At 35.6% G+C, this 18,265-nt stretch overlaps 1 protein-coding gene across 1 annotated transcript in view; it reads right to left on the bottom strand.

Annotated features, from left to right (window-relative positions):
• Window positions 1-16,756, bottom strand: part of LOC123525231 (serine/threonine-protein kinase RIO1-like) — a 58,771-nt gene extending 42,015 nt beyond the window's left edge. The window contains exons 1-2 of the mRNA XM_045304102.2: window positions 16,611-16,756; window positions 528-568 (exon numbers count right to left, since the gene is read on the bottom strand). Of these exons, the coding sequence (XP_045160037.1) occupies window positions 528-568; window positions 16,611-16,675 (106 nt within the window). The 5' untranslated portion in view covers window positions 16,676-16,756. The remainder of the gene's footprint in view (window positions 1-527; window positions 569-16,610) is intronic.
• Between the last annotated feature and the right edge of the window lie 1,509 nt (window positions 16,757-18,265).

Genomic DNA, 18,265 nt, shown 5'->3' with positions numbered 1-18,265 from the left:
ATGAAAATCCTTCAAGGGGTTTAGGAGATATGGACCGGACACGATTTTGTTACGGACGGAAGGACAGAAAGACGGACGGAAGGACGGCGGACGGAAGGACGGACGCAGACCATTCCTATAATCCCTCCGCCTGGGCGGGGGATTAAATAAACAAATCTATGAGGTTTGATGACTCAGGCTCAGATTTTTCAATAGATACATGACAGAGCCATTCCATAATACTTCCATTTTTCCAAAACAGGCATATTAAAAGCACTAATTACGTGCACTAATTAAGGTCTGAAATTGTGTTGAAGAGCTAAGGCAGACTGACAATAACGCCTGAGGATACATGTGACTGGTTAGGATCTCAAGCAAAAATGGCACTATTTGTTGAATTTTGTTCCATGCAGAAACAGCCAATTTCTGTACTGGATTATTTATCAGAATATATCAGTCTGTATGGTAATCTTCTCTCATGTCAATTTTCACATTTCTAGGCACAAGAATTTATTATGCATTCAAATAAGAGGCTATTATATACATACCATTACTGAAACTCTTTTCACTGCTGAAGCCATCCTCATTCCTGAAAACAACAAACTAATAAATTTAAGTAACACTGTACATATATACTTTAAAGCTAATACAAGTAACACTGTCATAATATTTTAAAGCTAGTACATATACTTTAAAGCTAATTTAAGCATGTTAAGTAACACTGTACATGTACTTTAAAGCTAATTTAAGTAACACTGTACATGTACTTTAAAGTTAATTTAAGTAACACTGTACATGTACTTTAAAGCTAATTTAAGTAACACTGTACATGTACTTTAAACTTAATTTAAGTAACACTGTACATGTACTTTAAAGCTAATTTAAGTAACACTGTACATGTACTTTAAAGCTAATTTATGTAACACTGTACATATACTTTAAAGCTAATTTAAGTAACACTGTACATATATTTTAAATTTAAAAGTAATTTAAGGAACACTGTACATACATTTTAGAGCTAATTTAAGTAACACTGTACATATACTTTAAAGCTAATTTAAGTAACACTGTACATATACTTTAAAGCTAATTTAAATAACACTGTACATATATTTTAAAGCTAATTTAAGTAACACTGTACATATACTTTAAAGCTAATTTAAGTAACACTGTACATATATATTTTAAATTTAAAAGTAATTTAAGTAACACTGTACATATACTTTAAAGCTAATTTAAGTAACACTGTACATATACTTTAAAGCTAATTTAAGTAACACTGTACATATACTTTAAAGCTAATTCAAGTAACACTGTACATATATTTTAAAGCTAATTTAAGTAACACTGTACATATATTTTAAATTCAAAAGTAATTTAAGTAACACTGTACATATACTTTAAGCTAATTTAAGTAACACTGTACATATACTTTAAAGTTAATTTAAGTAACACTGTACATATATTTTAAAGCTAGTCTTCAAATACAAGGTAGGAAACTACAGATATTTATTCTGTATCTGTTTTATCTCTCCAATCGTGAACGTTCATTTGCAACATGTGACCGTACAATATATCACCTTATTGGACGCACGTGCGTACAAAAACCTGTATTTTTTCTGTATTTGGACAGTTCAAAAAGTCCCATTTAAACATATGATAAAGCCCGAAACGCATGAAAATGTTCCAAATGTAAATCAGGTGAAGTAGGTGCTCTATGTACAGTGTTAGATTATGCGTCTTGAAATGAGGAAGGCAGAAATATCATTTTTAATTTAAACTTAAATAAAATAGATATAGAATAAACAGGTTATTTAAAGGGAATTCCTATAGATTTTTTATGAGCATCTTTCTGCGCAGCCAACACTTTCTATGGAAAACTGAAGTGAAGCCAACATTTGTTGAAACATGTGACAGACAATCTTAAAAATGAGGAATCTTGAATGAGATAACATTTTTGGTAAGTTTTATCAGTAAACAAATGTTGATACTGGTTTATGTTGTATTGACAAGTATCATGCCTGACAGGTATCTTGCCATTTTTGTGGTTGTGTTTTCACATCACATTTAAGTACAAAGACAGTGCTGTTCATATAATGTAAGACAATTTACTTAGTACTGATAAGACAATATCACCTTTCAGATTATTTAGTATTCAATTATAGAAAGAATTAAGAATTTTTAGAACTTTTTTTTATCTTCTAGCAGATATACATGTCATCAATTTCATTGGTCAGGTCCGCGCCATTTTTCATCCAAACAGGTGTTGTATTCAAGCGGTCTTAACATAAAATTTAGCCTGGCTTGTCAGCTGGGTCTCGTCCAAATATATCTCTGTATTGTACAGAACAATGTTAAATAACCTAATAATATTTTTCTGTCCATGAATTACATAACACAAAGGTTGATTAATTCTTTTCCAACACTGGACTAACACAGTAGCCTACAGGGAAAATTGAACATTAACTTGATTACACATTACTTAACTTTTTTTGTTGTTCAAAATTTACATGTTGTACTTGCCATTCAACATATATGAATATTTAAATGCAGATATAAGAATTATAAACAAGAGGGTCATAATGACCCTGGAACGTTCACCTGAGTAATATGAGCTACATGTTTCAAATGTCAAACTGATGCTAAAATATTAAGAAAGTAAGTCAGTAGGTCACATTTATGATCACTGAAAGTCAGTTTTAAGATCGTTGTGCAAACTGTACATGTCATCCCAATTTCAAGACTGTATCTTTAAAAACAAGGCAGTCTGAAAGACAGCTAAATCCCCCGCCACTGCTATGGATAGTGAAAGGGTAAAACCTTTGATTTTAGCTGTGACCTTGACCTTGAACAGACATGGCTGACTCATGAATTCTGCACAACGTCTTGATGAGGTGATCATTTGACCAAAGTTTCATGAAAATCCTTCAAGGGGTTTAGGAGATACAGAGCTGAAACCTTTGACCTTCAGTTGTGACCTTGACCTTGAGTTGACATGGCTGACTCATGAGTTCTTGATGAGGTGATCATTTGACCCAAGTTTGATGAAAATCCTTCAAGGGGTTAAGGAGATACAGAGTGGACACCAAATGGAAGGCTCAAACCTTCGACCCTTAGTTGTGACCTTGACCTTGAGCTGGCATGGTTGACTCATAATTTCTGAACATCGTTCTGATGAGGTAATCATTTGACCCAAGTTTTATAAAATTCCTTCAAGGGGGTTTAGGAGATATAGAGCGGACACGAAATGGAAGGCTCAAACCTTTGACCATCAGTTGTGACCTTGACCTTGAGCCGACATGGCTGACTCATAAGTTCTGCACATCGCCTTAATGAAGTGATCGTTTGACCCAAGTTTCCTAAAAGGGGTTTAGGAGATACAGAGCTGAAACCTTTGACCTTCAGTTGTGACCTTGACCTTGAGTTGACATGGCTGACTCATGAGTTCTTGATGAGGTGATCATTTGACCCAAGTTTGATGAAAATCCTTCAAGGGGTTAAGGAGATACAGAGTGGACACCAAATGGAAGGCTCAAACCTTCGACCCTTAGTTGTGACCTTGACCTTGAGCTGGCATGGTTGACTCATAATTTCTGCACATCGTTCTGATGAGGTAATCATTTGACCCAAGTTTTATAAAATTCCTTCAAGGGGTTTAGGAGATATAGAGGGGACACGAAATGGAAGGCTCAAACCTTTGACCTTCAGTTGTGACCTTGACCTTGAGCCAACATGGCTGACTCATAAGTTCTGCACATTGCCTTGATGAGGTGATTGTTTGACCCAAGTTTGATGAAAATCCTTCAAGGGGTTTAGGAGATATAAAGCGGACACAAAATGGAAGGCTCAAACCTTTGACCCTAAGTTGTGACCTTGACGTTGAGCCGGCATGACTGACTCATGGGTTCTGCACATCGTCTTGATGAGGTGATCATTTGACCCAAGTTTTATAAAATTCCTTCAAGGGTTTTAAGAGATATAGAGCGGACACAAAATGGAAGGCTCAAACCTTTGACCTTGAGTTGTGACCTTGACCTTGAGCCGGCATGGCTGACTCATGGGTTCTGCACATCGTCTTGATAAGGTGATCATTTGACCCAAGTTTTATAAAATTCCTTCAAGGGGTTTAGGAGATATAGAGCGGACACAAAATGGCAGGCTCAAACCTTTGACCTTGAGTTGTGACCTTGACCTTGAGCCGGCATGGCTGACTCATGAGTTCTGCACATCGTCTTGATAAGGTGATCATTTGACCCAAGTTTCATGAAAATCCTTCAAGGGGTTTAGGAGATATGGACCTTTAGGACGGACGGACAGAAGGACGGACGCAGACCATTCCTATAATCCCTCCGCCACGGCGGGGGATTAAAAAGAAGTAGGTCACATTCATGATCACTAAAATTCAGTTTTAAGATCAGTCTTCAAAACTGTACATGTCATCCAAATTTCAAGGCTGTATGTTAAACAAGAGGGCCAAGATGGCCCTAGGTCGCTCACTTGAGAAACACACCATAACAGTGTAAATATGTTTGACCTAGTGATTTCAGGGAAACAAATATTCTGGCCAATTTTCAGTAGGATTGGACCAAAAATGTGGTCTCTTGAGTTTAAACAAGTATTTTCTTTGATATGACCTAGTGACCTAGTTTTCGAACCCAGTTGACTCATATTCAAACTTTACCTAGATTTCATCAAGGCAATCATTCTGACAAAAGTTCATGAAGATTGAAGATCAATTCAAAAATACAGCCTCTATCGCATACACAAGGTTTTACTTTGATTTGACCTAGTGACCTACTTTTTAACCCTAGATGATCCATATTTGAACTCGATCTAGATTTCATCAAGGCAATCATTCTGACCAAATTTTATGAAGATCAATTGAAAAATACAGCTTCTAATGCATACACAATGTTTTTCTTTGATTTGACCTAGTGACCTAGTTTTTTACCCCAGACGACCCATATCTGAATCTGACCTAGATTTTATCAAGGCAATCATTCTGACCAAATTTCATGAAGATCAATTGAAAAATACAGCCTCTATCGCATACACAATGTTTTTCTTTGATTTGACCTAGTGACCTACTTTTTGACCCCAGATGACCCATATTCAAACTCGACCTAGATTTCATCCAGGCAATTATTCTGACCAAATTTCATAAAGATCAATTGAAAAATACAGCCTCTATCGCATACACAAGGTTTTTCTTTGAATTGACCTAGTGACCTACTTTTTGACCCCAGATGACCCATATTCAAATTCGACCTAGATTTTATCAAGGCAATCACTCTGACCAGATTTCATGAAGATTAATTGAGAAATACAGCCTCTATCGCATACACAATGTTTTTCTTTGATTTGACCTAGTTTTTGACCCCAGATAATACATATATGAACCTGACCTAGATTTTATCAAGGCAATCATTCTGACCAAATTTCATAAAGATCAATTGAAAAATACAGCCTCTATTGCATACACAAGGTTTTTCTTTGATTTGACCTAGTGACCTAGTTTTTGAATAGTTACCTACTTTTTGACCCCAGATGACTATATTCGAAATTGCCCTAGATTTTATCAAGGCAACCATTCTGACCCAAGTTCATTAAGATCAATTGAAAAATACAGCCTCTATAACATACAAAGGTTTTTCTTTGATTTGACCTAGATTTTATCAAGGCAATAATTCTGACCAAATTTCAAGAAGATCAATTGAAAAATACCGCCTCTATCGCATACACAAGCTATATGTTGACAGACGACAGACAGACAACGGACGCCGGACATCGAGCGATCACAATCAGGTGAGCTAAAAACAGGAAAGTAGGTCAGTAGGTCACAATCGTGGTCACTGAAAGTCAGTTTTAAGATCGGTGTGCAAAATTGTACATGCCATCCAAATTTCAAGGCTGTATCTTAAAAAACAAAAAAGTAGGTCAGTAGGTCACATTCCACATGACCCAGATTCAAATGTGACCTAAAGATCATCAATGTTAACATTCTGACCAAGTTTCATTAAGTTATGGTCATAAATGTGGCCTCTAGAGTGTTAACAAGCTTTTCCTTTGATATGACCTAGTTTCTGATCCCACTTAACCTAGATTTGAACTTGACTTAATGATCATCAAGCTTAACACTCTGACCAAGTTTCATTAAGATATGGTCATAAATGTAGTGTTAACAAGCTTTTCCTTTGATTTGACCTGGTGATCTAGTTTTTGACCCCACATGACCCAGATTCGAACCTGACCTAAAGATCAACATGGTTAACACTCTGACCAAGTTTCATGAAGATACAGTCATAAATGTGGCCGCTAGAGTGTTAAGAAGCTTTTCCTTTGACTTGACCTGGTGACCTAATTTTTGACCCCAGATTACCCAATATCAAACTCGTCCAAGGTTTTATTGAGGGTAACATTCTGACCAAGATTCATTTAGATTGGGCCAAAATTGTGACCTCTAGAGTGTTAACAGTCAAATTGTTGACAATGGACGATGACAACGGACACAGGGCGATCACAAAAGCTCACCTTGAGCACTTTGTGCTCAGATGAGCTAAAAATGAGTTTAATGACTTAAATCTTCGGAAATATGTGTAAACATGTGCGAGGAGATATCTACCCTGACACCGGTTTCAATACACAGCAGACTGCCGTTGACACTACATTTGAACTTGACTTAATGATCATCAAGCTTAACACTCTGACCAAGTTTCATTAAGATATGGTCATAAATGTAGTGTTAACAAGCTTTTCCTTTGATTTGACCTGGTGACCTAGTTTTTGACCCCACATGACCCAGATTCAACCTGACCTAAAGATCAACATGGTTAACATTCTGACCAAGTTTCATGAAGATACAGTCATAAATGTGGCCGCTAGAGTGTTAACAAGCTTTTCCTTTGACTTGACCTGGTGACCAAATTTTTGACCCCAGATTACCTAATATCAAACTCGTCCAAGGTTTTATTGAGGGCAACATTCTGACCAAGTTTCATTAAGACTGGGCCAAAATTGTGACCTCTAGAGTGTTAACAGTCAAATTGTTGACGACGGACGACGACGACAGACACAGGGCGATCACAAAAGCTCACCTTGAGCACTTTGTGCTCAGATGAGCTAAAAATGAGTTTAATGACTTAAATCTTCGGAAATATGTGTAAACATGTGCGAGGAGATATCTACCCTGACACCGGTTTCAAAACACAGCAGACTGCCGATGACACTAAATTTTTGAAACAAAACACAAAGGCAGTGGCTAGAGAACTGGAATCGGTTTCCTAGACAGCGAACTTATTCGTCCGGAACCGGTTCTCTAGCCAAAGTACCGCGCATAGGCTAGGGAACCGGAATGTTATTTCTATGCGTAAAACTGTCGAAATTCACTTTGTTTCTTCTTTTGGTAAGTATCATGTGCATGTTCTTAATTTTACCATTTCAGCAAGCTACGCCCTTTTATTTATTTGTGTTTACCGTGTCTCCAGAAGTGTACTCGCCGCATACTGTCTGCCATATTGGAATGATAAAATAAACTAGTACGAATGAATGCGCAGTGCTCCTGCTGCCAATCGACATTATCACCAAATGGCGATTATTCTATTCAAAAGTCGATTAAAATGCAATTTTTGGTGATAGAAATTGGCGATTTGTTAATAAAAATGCTACAAAAAATATTGCAAAAAATTGTCCATAAACGGAAGTTTTATCGACAAAAACGTGCGAAGTCGGTTGCAGGAAATGTATTTGCCCAGAGGCATAATTACCCCCTCTAAACGGTGACTTTGACACGCTTAATTAAACACACTGCTTTTTATTAAATGGCCAGCAATTATCGGCAATTAGCGTGACACCTTGTGTCAGTTTTGTTGTTCACAGTTTGATCTCGGTTGGAGATAATACACGATCTTTAATTAGTATCATAATATCTATGATTTTTTATATTTCTTTCATCAAAATAATATTAAATTTATATGAAATTAAAATTGTTTAAGAAAAAATAAACACTCGCTCTTTTACGATATGTAACGGCAATTTAGATTTTAGCGTAGACAGTAAGCGCTGAGAGTAGTTTCCCTTTACCGAAATGGTGAAAATCGCAAATGAACATATTTTGAAGTTGGAAAATCGTCTATACCTGTGAATAGTATGCATTCACGACACAGTGTTCATCATAAATCTTTGCATTTTACATGAGTATCAACGGTATGTTCAATAATATGATGAATGTATAATGACATTTATTGAAAATGTAGCCCTATTCAGATTTGCACTAGAACTTAGTAGAAGAAACTTGCATTCGAATGAAAAAAAAAAAACAACAACAAAAAACAAAAACAACAAAACATTATTCCTGTTTGTTTAATAAATACATACTGTTTTATGACTGAACTGAAGATGCATAAATGTTTGATAATTCAAAGCCTATGATAAACATGAATAATGATAACTGAAAAATAAAGTGTGTTTAAGTGGTCCATGAACAAAAAAAAGATTAAATAGTTATAAATACCCTGTTTTATGTTTTTATTGAAATGCGAAAGCGCACGCGAATAACGAGCACGCCAAGTTTGTATATTAATTTTTTCCCTGAAAAAAAAGTGGCTATTAATTTATAATAGCCAGGGCTAGCACTGAATGCGAAATCGTCGACACTGGAGCCGATATAAACTTGAAATTTAAACTTAAAAGGTATAAGACAATAAAAGAAACAATTAAGACAAATTAAGTCATTTCTGTTAATTAGTATTGATTATATCTTTGAACGTAAAAATGCCGAGGTGATACATTGTTAACCAGTATTTAAAGTGATCAAAGAACCTGTATGAAGTTTTAAGGGCAATTAAATTAATTTGTTCATCTATAAACATGTAATGACGCAAATACAAACCGATATTATTTTATATTTAAATAATTTAAACATAGTACAAGTTTAAAGCAAAATTTAATAACATTTAAAAATTGCAAAGTAGTTTTCACGCATTCATTCGATCGTACTAGTTTATATCATTCCAATACGGCAGACACGGTATATATGCAGCGAGTACACTTTTGGAGATAGTAGACGCAGATAAATGCAAGGGCATGGTAAAATTAATTAAGATAAAAATATGCATGACACTTACCAAAAAAAACAAAGTCGATTTCGGCAGCATTATGCATAGAAATAAAATTCCAGTTCCCTAGCCTATGCACGGTATTTTGCTTAGAGAACCAGTTCCGGACGAATAAGTTCGCAGTATACCGGTTCTCTAGCCACTGCCAAACACAAAATATACATTAAAAAATGTCAGCAAAATTAAGGCAATTTTATGCTTCAATGTCAACATAAATTCATTGACAGAAATGTAATCATTACAAATACATAGTACATGTACCAGAAAACGTCCCCAATGGATTTCATTGGAGATTTCCTAACAGAAATATGGACGTGACTGGACAGCGACGGGTCGGGGTAATCACCCCGGGACACCACGGGACCGTGGGACACCCCTGGATACCTTTATTTTACATAGAAAGTTTTTCATTTAACTTTTTTGTTGCATGTTTTCCATGTTTAGCAATAATATGAGCATTTATATAGGTGACTTCACGCTATGTACCCGGATAATCTTTACTCTGTTCAGCGACCATAACTCAGTGCCAACATGGCGGATGCTTTATAGGCTCGATTACACTATGTTGTTAACCCACTACATGTTGACACAATACATGTCCAAATGTACTGACAGCGAGAAAAGGGATAAAAACCTAACTTTGAGTTGATAAAAACAGAACTAAGTTTACTTGAGGAATGGATAAAAACCTAACTTACACGAAATTGCGTGACGGATAAACACCTAACTGACTAGTATTCTATAGAAATGAATGAGTTGACATGAACATGGTCTGATTATTGTAAACATTACTTTATAAGCGATATTGTCTTCAAACTTTGTCATTAATTTTACAAGATGTTATATAATGCCCACTAAAGTCAAATATTTCTTTCATAATTTTAATATTATGCAAATAGCAATGTTTGCAAAAATCTAGATAAACCCTCAAAAATAACTCAGTGTGAAAGTCAAAATTATTATATTATTATATAAGAAATTATTTAATACCACCGATGTTCGAAGTTCTGTAACCCCCAACCCTCTCTCCCCCCATCTCTCTCTCACACACATGTGTATGTTTCAGAAGAATTGTGTTTGTTTCAAATCTTGTATATCGTATAGTGCAAGAGATTTTTATAGAGGTGCTAATGGGATACTTTTGATATTGTTTAAATGGGATCAGATTTATGATTAATTATTAAATATGATATTTTTCAGACGGTAAATAGGGCAGAAAAGTGTGTGCGTGTGTGGTGTTGGGGGGGGGGGGGGGGGGGATGTATGGACTGACAGGACAGGGGTGTATTATAGGTATCCTTACATTTTTCACTTGTCCACGGACACTTAAAAATCCACTTGTCCATAGTCAAATTTCACTTGCTCTGATTTGTAATATTAAACCTTCATGAAACTGCAAATAGACTGGAGATCGAGTTCTTTATTTAGGACAATGAAAAGAAAAGCATATCACAGTAACTGTGGTAAAAAAAAGCTGTTAAATTATATGCCTTTTAAAGTTTATAAAAGTCTGAAATCGCGTAAGCAGGGTTCGGGATCTTTTGAGGTCATGCCCGAAACACTGCCCCCGCAATGGTGCAAACTTGCCAGATGAATTGAGTGAAAGACTCTTAAAACGTTCCGAATTGTTTTCAGTCATACTTGCGATCTCTGTGTGCTTTTGATTTTAATTTGGCTGACTACTGGCTCCAATATTTCCTTTGACAGTGACTTATTGATTGTCTCAGCAGTTGGAATTCTACTTACAAACTTGTCATAATACTTTTTTAAGTTGTTTACGTTTCTGATGCCTTTACAAACTTGTCATAATACTTTTTTTAAGTTGTTTACGTCTCTGATGTCTTTAAATGTCCTTTTAGTTCTGTGTGTGTAACCCTTGTTTTCCTTTTTCGGCGACGCCGTCTAAATTCGTTTTCGTTACCTATGCCACGTGACTTCAGTTTGCAAATCAAACTACTTGATAACGCATTATAGATAATTTATCAAAATGGAAGATTTATGCAACACTCTGTCTGATTGGACGAGAGTGTCAATTTCTTTCACTCTGTTGATTGTGCTACGCTGATTGAAATGTAGACAAAGCGTTTATCCTAAACGACGCTGTTCACAGTTTTAAAGCTAACTTTGGCTAAGTATATTTAGCAAGAATATTGATATATCTCAAAATGATAAGTAAGTTTAATAAATATGATAAAAACCTGTTCAAATATCAACATATATCAAATTAAAGAAAGAGCTGAATACGGTCTGCGTATCACATGAATAAGGGTGTGATAAGAGTCTTTTATGTAGATAAGTGCTTTTTAAAAGATTTTCCTTGTTGCAGTTGTCGTCTGTATATGAAAAGGTTTCTTGCTTTTGTGACTTATTCAGATTGCATATTAAAATGAGTACTTGTTTGCTTTGATATATTTGTTATAAATTATTTAACTGATTTATTATATATGAATATTTTTCTTTAGTATGGTATGCAAATATTGAACTCAGTTGAAATCTGTTTTATTATAAATATGCTATATAATGACTGAATCTCATTACACTGAAATGAAGGTGCGCTGCATACAGTTAATCTATGTGATATGACTACGGTCAAACTTTGCTTATGAAACAGAAATACTGAAATAATTACAATTGTATGTTTTGCTTGACCTTCACTTTTTTATAGGTGTGACGTCATTGTCCAAAGATTCATGAATAGCGAATATGCATTTGTTAAAGCGGATCAGTTGGCCTATTTTAGAAATAAACAAGAGGACCATGATGGTCCTGAATCGCTCACCTATCTCCACATGACCCAGTGTTCAACTGAGTATGACATCCTTATTTCTATTATTTGACATAGTGACCTAGTTTTTGAGCACATGTGACCTAGATATCATCAAGATAAAAAATTCTGACCAATTTTCATGAAGATCCATTGAAAAACATGGCCTCTAGAGAGGTCACAAGGTTTTTCTATTATTTGACCTAATGACCTAGTTTTTGAAGGCACGTGACCCACTTTTAAACTTGACCTAGATATCATCAAGGTGAACATTCTCACCAATTTTCATGAAGATCTCGTGAAAAATATGGCCTCTAGAGAGGTCACAAGGTTTTTCTATTTTTCGACCTACTGACCTAGTTTTTGACCGCACATGACCCAGTTACGAACCTGACCTAGATATCATCAAGGTGAACATTCTCACCAATTTTCATGAAGATCCATTGAGAAATACGGCCTCTAGAGAGGTCACAAGGTTTTTTCTATTTTTAGACCTACTGACCTAGTTTTTGACCCCACGTGACCCAGTTTTGTATCTGACTTAGATATCATCAAGATGAACATTCTGACCAATATTCATGAAGATCTGATGAAAAATATGGCCTCTTGAGAGGTCACAAGGTTTTTCTATTTTTAGATCTACTGACCTAGTTTTTAACCCCACGTGACCCAGTTTCGAACTTGACCTAGATATCTTCAAGGTAAACATTCTGACCAATTTTCATGAAGTTCCATTGAAAAATATCGCCTCTAGAGAGGTCACAAGGTTTTCCTATTTTTAGACCTACTGACCTAGTTTTAGACCGCACATGACCAGTTTCGAAACTCGACCTAGATATCATCAAGGTGAACATTCTGACCAACTTTCATGAAGATCCATTGAGAAATATGGCCACTAGAGAGGTCACAAGGTTTTTCTATTTTTAGATCTACTGACCTAGTTTTTGACCCCACATGACCCAGTTTCGAACTTGACCTAGATATCATCAAGGTGAACATTCTGACCAATATTCATGAAGATCTCATGAAAAATATGGCCTCTAGAGAGGTCACAAGGTTTTTCTATTTTTAGATCTACTGACCTAGTTTTTAACCCCACGTGACCCAGTTTCGAACTTCACCTAGATATAATCAAGATGAACATTCTGACCAATTTTCATGAAGATGCTTGTGAAAAATATGGCCTCTAGAGAGGTCACAAGGTTTTTCTATTTTTAGACCTAATGACCTAGTTTTTGACCCTACGTGACCCAGTTTCGAACTTGACCTAGATATCATCAAGATGAACATTCTGACCAATTTTCATGAAGATCTTGTGAAATATTTGGCCTCTAGAGAGGTCACAAGGTTTTTCTATTTTTAGACCTACTGACCTAGTTTTTGACCCACGTGACCCAGTTTCGAACTTGACCTAGATATCATCAAGGTGAACATTCTGACCAATATTAATGAAGATCTCATGAAAATATGGCCTCTAGAGAGGTCACAAGGTTTTTCTATTTTTAGATCTACTGACCTAGTTTTTAACCCCACGTGACCCAGTTTCGAACTTGACCTAGATATCATCAAGATGAACATTCTGACCAATTTTCATGAAGATGCATTGAGAAATATGGCCTCTAGAGAGGTCCAAGGTTTTTCTATTTTTAGACCTAATGACCTAGTTTTTGACCCTACGTGACCAGTTTCGAACTTGACCTAGATATCATCAAGATAAAATCATTCTGACCATATTCATGAAGATCTCATGAAAAATATGGCCTCTAGAGAGGTCACAAGGTTTTTCTATTTTTAGATCTACTGACCTAGTTTTTGATCCCACGTGACCCAGTTTCGAACTTGACCTAGATATCATCAAGGTGAACATTCTGACCAATTTTCATGAAGATCTTGTGAAATATATGGCCTCTAGAGAGGTCACAAGGTTTTTCTATTTTTAGACCTACTGACCTAGTTTTTGATGGCACGTGACCCAGTTTCGAACTTGACCTAGATATCATCAAGATGAACATTCTGACCAACTTTCATAAAGATCCCATGAAAAATGTGACCTCTAGAGTGGTCACAAGCAAAAGTTTACGGACGCACGGACGCACGGACGCACTGACGCACGGACGGACGACGGACGACGGACACCGCGCGATCACAAAAGCTCACCTTGTCACTTTGTGACAGGTGAGCTAATAAAAATAATAAATAAAAAAATCCTTTAATTGATTTTTTCTCATGTATTCTAATCAAACTTGATTTGTAGCATCTTTATTAGGCCCGCATCCAACTTTGTTCAGCTGGGACATTTAACCCCTTTTAGGGGCTGCTAGAGCTAAAACTAGAAATGCCTTTATACAGCGTCTCATGAACAGCTTGGTGGATCTTTGTCATACTTGGTTCGGAGCATCATTATAAGGTCCTCTTCCAAATTTATTTATATAGGAACTTGGACCCTATTAGGGACCACTATAGCTAAATTTCTTCGCATTAACCACTAAAATGTAATGGATTTTTATCAAACTCGATGTGTAATAATATCGTAAGGTCTCCTGCTATTTTGTTACAGATGGGGATAGGGACCAATTTAGCTAAAAATATAAACACGTTTAATGACCTCTTCTCATGAACCGCTTCATGAACCTTCATCAAACTACTGCTGTAATTATTCGTCTAAGGATAAACGAAACAAAATTGCAACCCTACGAAACCTTTGCGAAAAATTAAAAGAGAACCATTTAAATTGTTAAAGTGCGGTGTTTAGTTTTGCAATTTGAAAAATTTAGATGAAAGATGAATGTTAGATGAAAAATTCATAAACTTCTTTCCTTATTACAATTCGCCGACCATCATTTTTAAAGATATTTCTTGTTTAGTTTTAGTTACAGAATGTTATATGCTGATGATGCAAATGTTTTTCTTCAGCTGCTTTAAGTAGTTCTTATGTTCCCTTTAGCATGTATATGATTTCTTCTTTTATGTTGTTTGATTTTTAAATGTATGTTGTAAAATGTGACTTCTTATTTTTGTGTAGTGTCAGCTAATCTGTTTTATGTTGCTTTAAATGTGCTTAAATCTGTATGTGGTAAATTACCTTTTTCCTTTTATTTGCTAGTGTCTATGTGCTATTTTGTTTTAATGCGCTGTAACATGTATGTGATAATTTGTGATCTATTTCTTATCTACTAAGAGCCAGATGCTTTATTTGCTTTTAAGTGCTATAACATATATGCATTTTATAACAGCTGTTTTACTTATGTTGAGCTTATTTACATGTGTTTGTCGGAAAATTTAAGCTTGTGTTATATGTTTATACTTATCCGACGTTAAATAAATCTTCTTGTATCTAAATCTTTTCTGATATTTTATCATAGTCACCGAGTTACAGTGTGCGCGAGACCTAGTCAAAGAACCCATTGTCTTTATCACCTCCATACACTTGAAGCAACACACAATCTAAATGATATTTTTTGATTTCTCATTTTATACCTGAAAAAATATGCTTGCCCGCGGACACACAGAATGAAAAATGCACTTGTCTGCAGGCAAAAAATCACGAGTCGGATAAGGTGGACATAGGAATCCCACATCCCTGCAGGGGTGGGTAGGTCAAAGCTCTACAGTCCATAAATAAAGCACAGACGAACAGCTATGTTTTCGTTTGGTTAGGTGTTTATCAATTCTAAGTTCGTATTTATCCAGCACTGTTTCCTATACCAGTTAGGAATTATCCGAAAATTTAAACCCACCTGATAATCAATACAATTTTTAAGCTATAAAAATCCATTTCAAACTTTGATACTGTTAAACATTGTCAAAGAGATGTTTATGGGACTAATACAGTTGATAAGTAAGGTCTTACTGCAATTTCTGGTACTTTAAAACAGTTAGAAACATAAAACATGTTCATTTTGAAGACTTCTTTGAGCACATTTTAATGAATTCCAGCCAAATAATGTGACTTTTCGATAGAAATATTTAGTACACAAAACATGTTATCAATACAGGATATTATGACTATCAAAAGTTTTACGCTAACATTGCATACTAACATAAAAACATGAAAAAAGACAAGGAAATTAACTGCATACATCGTCTTTCTGTCAGCCATGTTGGCACTGAGTTAGGGTCGCTGAACAGAGTTAGGATTATCCGGGTACATAGCGTGAGTATAGCCTACTTAGAATATTCTTAAATTTATGCTTTATTTATTTAAGAAATAAGTACATCTTCATAACAAAATAAGTATTTGCAAGCTTTCTTAAGGTGTCCCAGTGTATGCAGTTTATCACTATAATCGCGACGAAAAATCGGGCATCCCGGGGTTCGTGTTATGAGTTTTCTACTTATGATACAGCTATATACATACTCTATTGCTTAATATGATAAAGCTGCAATAAAAACAATTAAATTCAAAGCTTTCTATAAGATAAAGGTATCCCGGGATGTCCCGTGGTATCCCTGGGTGCCCCGGGGTGTTTACACCGACCGGACAGCGACAGCCAAAAGTTTTCATACGTTGTCCCAAAACTTCCTATCATTTGGCCTAGAAATGTCATCCTGATAAGACAAATAAGGCTTGCGCAAGCAATAAAACCAATAACTTTACACGATGGTGTACTGTGATTTATCCCACATTATTTGAGTCCTTCGAAGTTGCCCATCACAAATGTAAAACAATCTACTAAACATCAAATTATTTTGACTAATTATTTTGACTAAACTAAAGTTTAATATCTGAACAAAATCTGAATGAAAACACCTACGTAAAACTATCACCACAGAGTGTACTATCTTCTGCATCTTCAAACTGTCCTTCAACCACCTCCATTTGTCCTAAATGTATTGTTGTCGCCGGATAAAGTCGTGTAAAATTTCGCAATAGGTCGCGATTTTAGATAACAATTGGAAGTCAATGTGCTTCCGGTTAGTGGAAAGTGCGAAATGAATATTATTTCGCGAAATGGTTAAAATCATGCGAAGTTGTGCATCTGGAGTTTTGTCAGAGATATCACTCAGTCAGACCAGAGTTATGACCCTTGACTTCACTTTTTCTATTTCAGTGAAAAAATATGCATAAAAGCATAAAAGTTGTGTCACAAATATCTCAAAAAGTATGACTTAGGGTCATGAAACATCATAGGAATATTATTCAGCATAAGAAGTTGTGCACATGGGATTTTGTTCTGGATTTTAATCAGTCAGTCAGAGTTATGGCCCTTGATTGTCAAAAATATGCATAAATGGAATGCAATTTTGTGTCACATGTATCTCAAAAAAAGAATAAAACATTAAGGGATTGTTATATAGCATGTGAAGTTGCGCACCTGGTGTTCTGTTCGGGATTTCACTCAGGCAGATTGGAGTTATGATCCTTGACTTAGTGAAAAGTACACACAAAGTGCTTGTGTTGCATATATCTTTTTTTCACCTAGTCATGAAATAATGTAGGAATATTATCCATCATGTGAATTTGTGCACTGAGAGTTTTTTTTTGTGTGTTTTTTTTTTCACTTTGCAAGACCAGAGTTATGGCACTTGACTTTGTAAAAAAATAAAAGTTTGTGCTGCATATATGCCAAAATGTACCTGAACTAGAGTCATAAAACATTAGAGGATAGCATATGAAATTTTGCGTCGGATGTTCTCTTTGGGATTTTACTCGGCTAGGCCAGAGTTACGGTCCTTCACTAAGTGAAAAATACACATAAAGAGGAGTGGGGGCACCTGTGTCCTAGGGACACACATCTAGTTTATATATAAGTCATACACAGTCAGCTATTATGGAAAGTGAACAATCAGCTGAAGTAGCTATTACATCTAGTGTACCACATGGGTCTTTATTTGGGCTTTGCTTTTCTTATTATATACTCAACGAAAAAGAAAATGTGCACTCAGGTTTTCGTCAACTGAAGTAGATTATGTTGTTTGAAGTAGATTATTTTGTCTAAAAGTATGTCATGTTTGGTACAAAATTTAGTGCAGTTTATGGCCAATTTGATGTGTTTCGATTTATTTCAAAATTTTGACATTTATGGGGATTCTTGGCTATTCAAAGCCAACAGGGGTCAAAAACGGAAGTTGTAAATCTCTTTCTTGTCAGATGATAAAAAAGCTGCCTGTTCCTAAAACATTATTTTGTTTAAATATCGGGTGTGACCACCTCTACTATTTATTCAAGTATTGATATGGCAACGTTTAGGCCTAATGTAACAGTAGAATGATGTCACGAGAAATTTTATTCCATTCTTGAGTAGTGGTTTTCACCAGAGGTCGGCTGGATCTATGGCGTAAAGCAACTCGACCAGTTTGCTAAAATTGCTTGTGCAAAAGAATTATGACATTACTTTGGCACCCAAGCGTTCTGCTGATGTAAATAACGTTGTCACCCCATATTGTTAATGCTTCAATTCGCTGAGTT

The sequence above is a fragment of the Mercenaria mercenaria genome, chromosome 3, assembly GCF_021730395.1.
Source record: "Mercenaria mercenaria strain notata chromosome 3, MADL_Memer_1, whole genome shotgun sequence".
Classification (NCBI taxonomy): Eukaryota; Metazoa; Mollusca; class Bivalvia; order Venerida; family Veneridae; genus Mercenaria; species Mercenaria mercenaria.
This window is presented reverse-complemented; position numbering and strand designations above follow the sequence as displayed.